Raw genomic sequence first — 13,136 nt, forward strand, 5'->3', positions numbered from 1 at the left:
AGATTCAGTTTTCTCTGGTTCTGAATCTCTGTGGGGAGCAGAAAAACAGCCTTATTCAGCATATCAACTACCCAGCATAGCAAGTGACAATCATCAGAAAACAAAATTGAAATAGTTTATGAAAATCTAGAGTTTGCTCAGCTCAGCTGCAGCTTATCTTTCAGTTAATGATGGGAGTGATTGGGAGTCAGAGGAAGAGAACAGTACTTGACATTTCAGCTGGGTGACAAGGAGAGTTCATCAAAAATTCAAGTGTGGCCTACATTAAATTATCTGAACTACCTTTTTGATGGTCATTTGAACAATGTGTCTTTTGTTTATGGCTGACCTAGGTCCTGATCCTGCAAACAGTTACACACATGCTTCATTTTTTGCAACTGTTGCCCCATTAAAGTCAATGGGACTATTCACATGCATGGAGTTAACTGTTTGTAGGCCCTAGGTTTTCATTACAGTTTTCATCCCCTCTCTTTCACCCAGTTTGGGGACTAGTGCCCAGCCCCTTTCTGAAGTACATGAGTCACAAAACACAAACAAAATAGTCTTTACATTCATTTAAAAACAGGCAATTTTTTTTTCTAAATAACTTTTAGAAATCCTCTCTGTAAAGAGGAAAACCCTCCTATGATAAATTAATGGGGGATATTTTGCAGAAGCTAATTTTGTGACAGGAAATGTAAAATGGCTCCTGAAAATAAAATCCACATGCAAGCTAAGATTCTGTGCAAGAGATCTATTTAGACATTTACTACCAGCTTCGGTTTGATTAACTCTCTCTAAATGCAAACTAACGAGATGTTTTTACAATGAGCAGCTATGCTCTTGTCTTTGAAAAACAGACAAAGAAGGTTGCAGTCCCATTTAGTTGTTTGGTGTTACCTGCCCGTGCACTGGCCATTTGGTCGCAGTCTCGTTCCATGTGAAAGGGGGTGGTTTATTCCATGCTAATGCTGGGATTGTGTGTCATCAGAGCTGGCAGCGCTGGGGCATTAATTGACATCATGTATCAGGTTAGGTTAATAATCTGCATCTTGGTTCTGCTTGAGCAGATCTGAATGCCTGGGGGGTAGAGATCAGTGATGAAAAGGAAGTCTCTGAGGGAAAGGATTAGATACTGGAAGGTCAATGGGATGGTGCTTGCATCCCGAGATGTACAGATTTAATGCTCATCTTTGTTATTGATCACAGGCTACACCTGGAAAGCAGCACTGTTTAGAGAGTGGGGTCAGTAAATCTGACCCTCCCAAGGATGCCTGCAGCAATCAAAGCGACTTTGGATGGCATAACAACAGATACCAGCAACCTGGATGGGACATTACCAGAATTCAAGAAAAACAACAGGGATGTGCAGATACCTTCTTGTTTTAGCAAGATGCCCCAAGAGCCTGGAAAGAATTTCCCTCACACCAAACAAGTTGGGACTTACCTGGTGGGCAAAATGATCAACAAAGGCTCCTTTGCCAAGGTGATGGAGGGACTACACATCCCCACGGGGGAGAAGGTAAACGCATAATGGAGTAAGTTTAACTAATAATTGCCACTAATCTCACTGCATTGTATGTGGGAGGAATTCAGACGATTGTTTTTAATCCCACAAACCAGTCATTCAGTGAACTACCACCCTAAGCCTTAAAACTGAACCTGTCTGGCTTCAGAAATGGAGTTTACTGTTCACTTAAAAGCCAGTCATACACGTGAATGTAAATTTGTATCATTGTTTTCATGTAGATGTAACTGGACATTGAGCTAGTTCTGACAGCAAAGCCATCATCTGTTGAAAGAGGAAAAAGATAGTGGCATAATTACAACCTCAAATTTATTTTCTCCAATAATCCTCCCTGAGTCAGTATCCTGTATCTGATCCTTAAAGCTAGGGAGAAATGCTTATAGGAAAACTACCCACTGCAACAGCAATATCTTAGATGACAGGATGTAGTTAGCTAATATATATTTTCCACAGCTAAAATACAAAAATATGTGCCACATGTCTTCTTTATGGAGCTGTATGATGTACTATTAAATTTGTATTTGTTGTCAACTTTATTTTTCGAATGGCTCTAAACAACATATGATATTTCTTTATTTATGACATGTAGTTTTATTCTGTTTATTCTAAAGAGCCTGATCAAAGGCCACTAATGCCAAATGGAGTCTTTCCTTTGTCTTTGGTGGGTTTTGGATCAGTGCCTAAGGGAGCATGTTAGAAAAAGGACACATTGGCCACCTTCCAGTATACAGATCATTTAAAGGAACATATTTATTTTTTGTCTTTAGGTGTGCTTTCCATGCGCACCTTACCTACTGCAATCAGTGGGCTATACAGAGATACAGATATAGATATGATGTGGATATCAGATGGCAGCTTTTGACCCTTGAGGGTGACAGGAAGCTTATGCTTCACTCTGGAAATGCATCCTCTCTGCACCATCAAATTGTCAAGATCAATCTAAATAATAGGAGTTCACTAAAATAAACTTATTCCCCAAGCATTTTGAAAATAGATCTGTGTTGCTCAAAGCTGAAATGGGTGTTGCCAATTTGCATATATTCTATAATTTAGGTAGCCATAAAAGTCATTGACAAGAAAAAAGCCAAGCAGGATTCCTACGTTTTAAAAAATATGAAGCGGGAGCCCCGGATACACCAGATGATTAAGCATCCTAATATTGTTCAGCTATATGAGACACTGGAGACTGAAAACTTCTATTACATGGTGATGGAACTATGCCTAGGTGGAGACCTCATGGACAGAATCTGTGACAAAAAGAAACTGGAAGAAAGGGAAGTAAGGGACTATACCAGGCAGATCATGTCTGCAGTTGAACATCTGCATCGCCATGGGATTGTCCACAGGTAGGGTTCTTTCACCCCTTTCAAATAAAAGTGACAATATCAGTAATTCCAGAATGGGTAGCATTTTTCTTTATGGAAATTATTTATTTCACCTGCCCTAATGATAATGATAATGTCAACTCCAGAGATCAACATTTTTCATCTCAATATTTTTAAACAACCCCTACCTCCACTTTTCAATCCTTTCTAATAAAGTGTTTATGATGTTTATGGTCTTTATGATGAGTGGAGAAATTCAGGGCCAGGGTAGAGGACAAATTTCATAATGTAGGTTAGGGAACTAACCTGGAAGTTTGGTTATTTTGATTATTTTGAAATTAATTTGGGTTAAAGTGTTATCACACCAAATAAAAGTAATTCAATATATTTGTTACTTTAAATACTGGTTTAGTTGTGATGAGATCCATTGTGACTTAATCTGACCTGAGTAAGGGGCAGTAGATTATTGTGTTGTCCGCAGGGCAGACCAGGGAACAAATTGCGACTCAGAGTCACAATTAATTTTCTTGTTCCTCACTTGCTCCAGAGGCAAGCAGTGGACCATTGCTCTAGACCAGTGACAGATTGTTTACTTTTCCATGCTGGCCTGGCAGAGCTCATTGGTGAGTTGTGGAATCAAAGTCAAGGCTTACATATGTGCATCCACTTTCATGGAGGGGTAGCCACTCTATGGAGGCTGCTCTCCTACCCCAGGCTGTGAATCATGGGGTGTGAGGAGGGCACAATGGACTAAGAGGGTGCATTATGCCTCCTAACTCCCTTGCACAGTGATCTTTCACATTTTCTGTATTTCTGTACATAATTTGTAATTTATTATAGCTTTAAACAACAATAAAGACATCCACATATAAAGCTCTAGCCACCCTCGCACTTAATCAAACTTATAGTAACTTAACAATAGCCATCAAACAGCATTAAATATTCATCTAGCAGGTAGCACATTAACTCTCTTACAAGTGCTTTGCGTGGTATGTTGTGCTTTCTTGTAATCCAACAGTAAATATCTGCCTGTATCAGTTGCTTTGTACTAATCTTTTTACTCACAAAAATAAAGAATTAACTGAACAAAATTATGAAATAAAATCATGGCTTAGGTATTATAAGCAGCAATGTGTCCTAACTGAAGCCTCACTGACTATCCCAGTCTGACCTCACTGCCTTTGTGGGTTCCTAGCTAATCTATTTTAGGGTTTTTCTTTAGTGCCCACCAATACAGAGTTAGATGGGTTCGATTTAGATTATTGCTTGAGAACTCAAATAGTGCACCTTATTTTTAATAGAAGATGTTCATTAATCAAAGATAGAGCTGCACGGTACAGAAAGGCAATACATACCAATCTGGGTTGCAACTCCGCAGCTTGAATCGGTTCCACCGAATATGAGCTCACTTCACGATATACTTATATACAAATTGTTAATGACAAAACAGAAAATTTGTCAATTAGCACAAACTTTTCAGCCTATTGCTACAAGGTCATCTTTTAGTGCTCCTAAGGCCACCTCCATGCTATATCCTGGTTTGAAGCTTGACTGCAAAGTAGCCATGACATTAGCACATGTCACATGTTGGAGCTTGGCTATCAATGGTTTTGACTAAGAATGGCACTAGGACACACTTGACTTAACTCTGTAATATACCTTGGAACAAATAACATTTTCTATTGAATTTGTGGTATGTTTAACTAAACACTGGTCCATTTCTTGACCACTTCTAGTATTAAAATAAGGAATATTGGTCATCAGGAATCCTTTTCCCTATTTTGATTATTTTTATTGTTAATTCACCACCCTTCCCCATACCCTCCTCACAGACTCCATCCCTCCTTACGTCTTGTCTCACCTTACATTTTAAGCTCTGCAAGATAGGGCTATAGGGCTGAATGAGTCCTTAGCTGCCTCCAGTAAGTGCTGGTTGCAACTGAGGGGAGGAGTTTCAAAGGACCTGCTTGTTCTCCATCCCACTTCTGCCATCCCTGACCCCAGCGTACTTTAAGACAGCCCTAGTATTGCTCTAAAATACACCAGCTTACAATGGTGTCCAAAGGTCTGTTATGCCAGCAGGGATCATAGGAACATAAGAGGCTCTGGACATGCTCCCAATATCAAGATTACACCAGCTGAGGATTCCCCTGTGCTAGCGAAATGCCTCAGCTGCCCTTTCGGGGAAACTTTCTACCCATTTGACACCATCAAAGCAGAAGCCAGGTTATAGTTCTTAGTTTTTTTCAGGATATCAAATATTCCCATAATAAACACATGTTCAGCTAAGCCAATTTATAGTATCTCCCCTATAATTTTGACCTAGTCATCACTGTTTGCTATAAGGAGTTGATTTTTGCTGATCCTGTCTACGTGAACACCATTGCAAGGACGGTTCCATCTACAGTGTCCCTATTCTCTGTCCTTCTTTGACCCGATTGTTCTCCTTCATACGCAAGGCAGATTTCACTTCTCAATTTACCTCCTTTCTTTTACACTGCCTGAACACAATTAAATTACTCACATTGAAAGCAACTGCAATATAATCACCTCTTTAATGCAACAGAGAAAATACACTCAGTTCTCCATAAACTTGAAGTGCAAATCTGTGTGCTTTATATTCAAAGTATATCTTTGCAAAGATAAAAAAGACAAAAATAAAAATACTTGCCTTTGTCTTGAAACTGAAGTAATGTAACAGGAAAATCAATATCTATATTTTAGATATTTTCCTTGAAGTTTTGAAGCACTGAAGAATTACTATGCAGCCACTTAATAAATAGTGTACCACTATAGTATGCAAAATAATAATGAAATGGTATTGACTTAACCCAAAGATATTAACAGAATGGATGATTTCTAAGATGAGTATTCATTAAAAATATTCAGTAAGATATTCAGTAATTTAATGAAAGTTTCCATTCCACTAACTGAAAACTGCAGGACCCTGTTATAATTGTACATTCTGAGCTATGTGGTACTATCTTTATTGTAATGAAACTTTTGTTAAAAAACGTCTGCTAAGAATTAGAATATAAATGTTAAGTTTCAATATACATCTTAAAGTTTGCTTTCTGTCTTGATTTGCTTAGGGACCTGAAAATTGAGAATTTTCTTCTGGATGAAAACAACAACATCAAAATCGTTGGTAGGTGCATATCATCCATAAAAGAACATAGAAGGTTGATTCCTGTTACTGGACTTGATAGTTCACGTAGCTTTCTATGACTATCAACCATTGATTAAACTACAAATTTTGTGGATGAGTTAGTGATTATTTAACAAATGTATAAGATGTAAATGGAACAGTCTTTGCCCAAGTGTGCCTTTACAGTGTATTTGTGCATTTATTCAATTTATTTTTAAAATATGGAAAGAAGAGTATTTTGCATAGGATTCAGTTTTCTTTTGTTGTGTGTTGTAGGGGCAAGAAACAATTTAAGAATTATAGATCTCTTGTGTGGAAAAGCAGAGGTGAATTATAGACACAAGCAAATGAACTTTAGACTAAACACATACAACTCCATAGGCTTCTGTGGACTAATGCCCTCAATTGGACCCCTTATCATTAAACATTTTGAAAAGAAAACTGTTTCTATGAGTAATGGAAGCTTTGCTAGAGTGCTAAAGGGTAAGGCAAACTACTGTTAAATTGGGGGAATTTGCACCAAGCAGTTAACACGGCTCAGAAAGGCATTTATATATTTTACAGAAACCTCACAGAATTCTGCACACAAACTTGCCTGTGCATAGCACAAGTTTCCTAAACTTTTGAAAGCTTCGCTTCCATCAGGAAAAGGAAACCAAACAGGCACACCTTTCCTACCTCCAGCTAGTCCTTCACAACCCTCTTTCCCTCCTACACATTTGGGGAAATGCTTACATAGCTCTTCACAATACAACACTTCCACTCCTTTCTTATGTGCTTTGATAAGCAGCGCAATAGATAATAATGCTGACATTTAATGTAAAAAGAATAGGAGTACTTGTGGCACCTTAGAGACTAACACATTTATTGTAGCATAAGCTTTTTTGTTAGTCTCTAAGGTGTCACAAGTACTCCTATTCTTTTTGCGGATACAGACTAACACGGCTACTACTCTGAAACCTGTCATTATACAAGGCATTTAATGTGTCATCCTTTGACCTGAGCCAGCACCCGTTGAAATGACTGGGACAGTTAATACTCAGAGCTATTGTTTCAGGCTCATTAAGAACTTGGGCTCATTAAGATATTGCTTCATCAGTTACACTTGGGCCACATTGTCAAGATTTTCTTTGCATATATAACAGCTAGAGATTTACTTTTTAAAAAAAGCAAAAGTCAAAACTCTGGACAACTGACAGACCCCTCTTGGCAAGATCTTCACACACACCCCAATTTTCAGAAACCTGAGTGAAGGTAGGAACTGAAGTCCAGAACTGAAGTCAGGGGTCAGAGCTAGTATCAGGGTCAAGAGTCAAGCCAGAGTCAGGAGTTAAGCCAAGAGTCAAAGCTAGAGACAGAGTCAGGTATCAGGCTGAGGGTCCATACCAGGGATCAGGGTCCTTGCTGGAGTTCCAAAGGACATTTGGGAGTCAGAATCCAAGTCAGAGTTGAGATCAGTACCAGGCATTCAAGTCCAGAGAGGCAGGCAGTCGTGAAAGCTAGCTAGGGATCCACATTGTGGCCTGGACACTTCCTGGTATTCTCTCATGGGTGTATATAAGGACAAGGAGCCATTTAGGGATCACTAAGACCTATCAGTCAGATCACTCAAGGCCGATCACCCTGTGGTGTAGTAGGAGGATTTTATGTTTGTATTTTGTATAATTCAGAAAGAAGGATAAAAAATCTTGTGTAGCATGTATTAAATGTATTGATGTATGATTTGATCATATCCCGCCAGCCACCCTTTCTGAAAGCAGAAAGGAGGACAGATGGAAGGGGACCAGGAGATTGCAACACGCCTCTATTGAGATGTCAGAGGAGGGCAGATTGACAACTCTAAAGATGTGATCGAAACCAGTATGGGATAACTCCCCAAAAAACGTAATAAAAAACAAAATTAAAAATTAAAAAATTTTAGAAAACAAGCACTCGTCAAACAACAATTGATTACAGTATGACGGTGCAAAACTCATTGGTCCCAATGAAGGAAAATCACTATATAAACAAGGTGTCTTGCCATAAAACTTTGGGTTTATCCTGCCAAGACTTCTCCAGAGCATCATGTCGCGACCAACAGAACCCGGCTCCTACCTACCCATGATCAACCTAGCTGGCCACTAGACTGATCCAGACTTTGAACTGGTAACTAAAACATCGACTCTGTGTGTGTGTGTGTGTGTGTGTGTGTGTGTGTGTGTGAATGCATATGCTAATTATTGTATTTCCAATAAATGAGGCGTATTGCCTTTTCCCCTGAAGTACTCACCCATCCAGACACCGCGGGATCGAAGTCCGCGGCTCCCCCGTCGACTCCGCCACCGCCGTTCGTGGTGGTGGAGTTCCAGAGTCGACGGGAGCGCGTTCGGAGTTCGAACTATCGCGTCTAGATTAGACGCGATAGTTCGAACTCCGAGATGTCGAACGCTACGCGTCGACCTGGCAGGTAAGTATAGACCTGCCCTTATAAGCATAACATTTTTGGTGGAGAATTGCGAAAGGGGGAAGACATGCACCATGATTGTTGAAAATACTGCTAAATACTGCTAAAAGGTATACCATACATATAAAGTGATCCATCATTCAGGTGTGCACATCCCCAGTCATCGAGATACCAAACAATAGGGGGAGGATTAGAGTCCTTGATGCTCCTACCCATATGTTGGGGAAAACTATACAGATAAATATATATGTAAACTGTTTGTACAAACGGTCTAGGTATACACACCCCCAGTCATAGAGGTACCAGGCCCAAGGGAGAGGATTAGAGTCCTCGCTCCTACCCGTCTGTCAGGGGGGAAATTGCATAGGTGAATATACTCTCGGTCATAGCAGGATCGAGCCCAAAATGTAGGGGGATTAGCATTCCCCCGTCCTGCTCTGTCAGTCAGAGGTTTTAGTGGGTACAGACTTTTTTTGTTGTTGTTATGTAAGTCCCAGCACAAGCATTGGCACGGAAAAGTTAAAAAGGTAAACGAGATTCATAAGGAAAATATGTTCAAGTGAAAAGAGTCCCCTAGGGACAAAGCTCAAGAAGAGCAGAAAAAATTACCATTCATACAGGAAACTACTCCTTTTAAGAAAATTTTGCAAAAGTTTGGGCACAGCCCATGGACTGAACAAGCATTAGCCTATGTCCACACCACAGCTAAAATACAAGAATTGGGAAAGCCCATCACTGCATCTTTATCAACATTAGCAATGGGACAATTATTTTCTAAAATGCTGCCAGTATGGCAACAGCGAAGAAAGCAGGATCAGGCCCAGACAAACAGGCAGGCAATAGATAAAGATATTGGAAAACAAGTTGGCAGCCCTTAGTGGCAGGAGTAAGGAAAGGAGTAAGTACAGGCATGGGGAATTCAGATCCCTGGGACAATACTTGGAATGGTGATATCTGGGCTGATGGAGTTGTCATTTTGGAAAATAAGCAAGTGATTTAAGGAAAGAGAGTGAGAAGTTAACTCTGCAGAGGCTGGAGGGAATTAAGCAGTTGAAAGTTGTAAAAATGTTCAAAAGAAAAAGTGTTATAGAAAGAGAATTCTTGGTTTCTTTGCAGCCATTCTGAAGGAAAAATGGGCCCTTTTCCAAAGGAACATCTGAAAATAAGCCAGGCAAAGAGACAATCTGATTTAAATCATCTGACTATGAACAATTTAGTCAAATTCACTAAAAGAACACAAGGGGTTTCTATTGGAACTTAACTGCCCCCAAATGTATACAAATGTAAGCTATGTACAGCTGTGTGTAAATATGTGAGTTTTAAGGACCTAAATCAACACTCCTGGTTTGTAAAACTCTTGTTTTGTAGGTTTAAAATAACTTGGTTTGGTTTGGTTTTTAAAAAATACAAACATAAAATACTACTACTACAGTGGCATTAAACCTCTGTGCATTGTGGGTCACCGAGTGTAAGCAAGCTATAGCTGCTGCCAGGTGGTGGTGTGGGGATGTTGGTTGCCTGGTAGCCTTGTAGGCCTAGATTCAAGTCCCACCAATCACTGTACCAATGGGATACAACCCTGCACTTTGGGAAACACTGCTTTAGTAATAGCTTCTTATAAACCTGACCTAACAGGGCTCTGAGTGTCTTCATCTCCCAGTGACTTCAGCATCTTACAGAGCTACACCTGAGGGATTACTTACTCAAATTAGGCACAGTCTACACTTAAAAGTTAGATCAACATAGCTATGTCAGTCAGGGTATTAAAAAAACACTCCCTAACTGAAACAGTTATGCCAACCTATCCCCCGGTGTAGCTGCCGCTATGTCAACAGAAGAATGTTTCCATCAATTTAGCTACCATCATTCAGGGAGGTGGTGTTTCAATGGAAAAACCCCTTCCATTGGTGTAGGTTGTTCTATGCTACAGGGTTATGCCAAAAAAGCTGTGGCAACATAGCTATGCCAGCATAGTCTCTGTAGCATAGAGATATCCTTACACTAGCATAGCTTGACTTAGCTTTTACTGAGATAAAATTCCAAAACGCTATGTGGACTCTTATTTAAACTTTAAGCATGGCTTATTTAGCTTTAGTTAAACTTGTTCCTAATTGTAAAGAACGTGGGTGAAATCTGTATTTATTTTATAGCTGTTAGATATATATCATTGTGGGTTTGGTGATTATTGTGTTGCCAGCTAAAAAGTAGCTCACAGTTAAATCAGTCTTAGATGTGCATACTTGGTTACTAGACCCTGTACATGCTTGCGCATGTTCCCTATAGCCATGACGAGTGCCCACATATACTGTGCTGGACATGGATACAACACTGTGTTCACACATATACACACATCCACACTGCCGCAGTTGTTAAGCAATGTTAGCATTACTATTTCATCGGAGGTATCACAGGATTCTATGCATCAGAAGGAGACACTCTAGGAACTGCTTTGCTGCATGTTGTTGGTACTATCCCAGCCCTTCACGCATTTGCCAGCGGTGGTTCCTGCTCACCATTCTCTCCTGCCAAACTGGGTGGAAGACATGCATCAACGAAATGATGATGTGGTTCTACTCCTGCTCCTTAGTGCAGGACAAATGTTTATTCTGTGGAGTGGGTGAATGGTGAGATGCCAGATGGACTTTGGGCAGAACTTTCTAACATGACAAAGATGGCTGACCTTGAGGGTCAATGACAATCCAGTTTGACTCCCATGGAACAGATACAGTGAATGCCAGTATTGCTACGGTATGCCAATGGCCTGTCCATCCCTTCTGATACAGGAGAACCAGCACAGTGTGGTTGGATTACATTGTTTTGGAATGGGATTCAGAATTTCCAAATGAGGAAACAGACCTTTATGGAGCTGTGTGAGACGCTTGCACCAAACCTCCAACACCAATGTGGCCAACACTGTTCACATAATCATCAGCTGTTGCACACTCCGTGTTTGTGAAGATGAAGGGGAGTGCTTTCATCCTGAGTGGGCACAGGACAAGTCTGGTTTACAAACGCTGTACAGGCAGCTGGATTCCACACACATGCATACTAGTCCTGGTTCCCAATGGGCAAGGGAATCAGGGATGCCAAATGTGCACACATCTTGGCACAGCAGGGAAACAGAGGATGACATCTGCCTGTGCCAAGGGACAGCTTCACACCCTGTACAGCTGCTGGAAAAAAACAGGAGGGACCATTGGCACATACTAGTGGGGCTTCATAGCTTTGTGTGGGTTTTTGTTCCCCTGTAGTTAATGGCCATTAGACATTCATTCCTGTGACTATTCACCCATTGTAGGCAATTATAACAGGCACCTCCACTGGGTTATCACCTTAGGGCTGGGTTTGTGCTGTGGAGGGTGGCAGCCCAGCTGTAATGCGGTCATTGTGCAAGGCTGTTGTCTTAAATGTTCACCCTTGTTTACAGACCTGTTATCAGGAGTGCTCAATCTCTTAATGATCTTATCAACATTTTTTTTTAAGAACGGTTGTCATGGAGCATTAATCCCAATGTTAAAATGGATCAAGATGGGGGGAGGGGGCATTTAATCATTGGATAGTGGCAGAGGCCTGTGTTGTTACTTTAATTGTGTTTCATTTTTAAGCCTGTGACCTAAGCCATAAAGATGTTTATCTAGCCCAGCTCTGTGTTCTGAGTTCTGCTGCTTTTACAACTAGCAGTGCTTTCTCTAAGCACTTAACACATTTTCCACATCCTTCCTGTGGACCCTTTGGACTTCAGATATTTCTTAATCTGAAAGTGAGAGGGAGAGGTGGACAGAAAAGTGTTTGCAGTATGATGGCACCAAACAGTTACACCTTTCCAGTTCATGTGCTGTAAATTGTGTGGCCCAGTCTCAAACCTGAAAACATTGTATGCTCATCATACTTAGGAAGCGGGGTCCACACATGTGTCAAGGAAATTATAACATTGATTCAAAGTACTATAGAATGGGTAATAGAAATATTTTTAAAGGAAATGGAAACCAATAAAACATAATGGGACCCATGTACAATGGGCAAACGTTAATGTCTCTGAACCTGTCTCCTTGCCCTCCTCCTCCCCTGACAAGCAGAGAACAAGTGGGGAAAATTGTTCTTGGGAACAAACTGGGATGTCTCCTGTGTATGTTTGGAGGCTGGGCACTTGGTGGGCTTCAGAGATTCCTGCAGGCTCTTTGTTCCCTTCCTGGATGCTCAGGAGGGTTCCCCTGCAAGAGGTTTTCAGTTCCAATGGAGGGTGTGGTCCCAAAAGTCCTGCAGGCTCTTTCCAGAAACTCAGGAGGGAGGAGTCCTCTGCCTGAGCAGCACGCTGGGTGGTAGCCAGAGGAGGAGGTGGTTGTGGCGGCAACAGTACATAGACAGGTATAGTGGCCATGGCAGCAGATGCACCCTGAACACATTTGGCCACCAGGTCTATCAGCCTCTCCATAAGGGAATGCTGCTGATCCCTATGGATGTGCTCCCATTCCTAAAGTGTGCCTCCTGCTCCATGAACCAGTTATCAGTACCTTTCTGCTGAAGAACCTGATCCTCCCATGTCCTGAGAAACTCCAGTTGTTCCTGATTCCTCCTGTCCACTCCAATGAGCAGCTCCTCTAAGGTCCTTCTCTGTCTGCCTCTGCTGTCTCTGGGGTGCTGCTCCTGCTGGTCAGCAGACTGGTTTCCTTCTTGGGAACCAGAGGTCCTGCCATTCAAAGACAAGTGCAGCAT

General features: G+C 41.0%; 1 protein-coding gene across 2 annotated transcripts in view; it reads left to right on the forward strand.

The window, feature by feature from the left end:
* The first annotated feature begins 1,115 nt into the window (after window positions 1–1,115).
* LOC123365905 (hormonally up-regulated neu tumor-associated kinase homolog A-like) overlaps window positions 1,116–13,136 on the forward strand; it is a 40,906-nt gene continuing 28,885 nt past the window's right edge. The window contains exons 1-3 of one of the 2 annotated variants that reach the window (XM_045008931.1): window positions 1,116–1,501; window positions 2,561–2,853; window positions 5,925–5,980. In XM_045008931.1, the coding sequence (XP_044864866.1) occupies window positions 1,250–1,501; window positions 2,561–2,853; window positions 5,925–5,980 (601 nt within the window). In that variant the 5' untranslated portion in view covers window positions 1,116–1,249. Of the gene's footprint in view, window positions 1,518–2,560; window positions 2,854–5,924; window positions 5,981–13,136 lie in introns of both variants that reach the window. The other variant, XM_045008932.1, reaches the window with a different exon arrangement.

This window comes from Mauremys mutica, chromosome 3, assembly GCF_020497125.1.
Source record: "Mauremys mutica isolate MM-2020 ecotype Southern chromosome 3, ASM2049712v1, whole genome shotgun sequence".
NCBI lineage: Eukaryota > Metazoa > Chordata > Testudines > Geoemydidae > Mauremys > Mauremys mutica.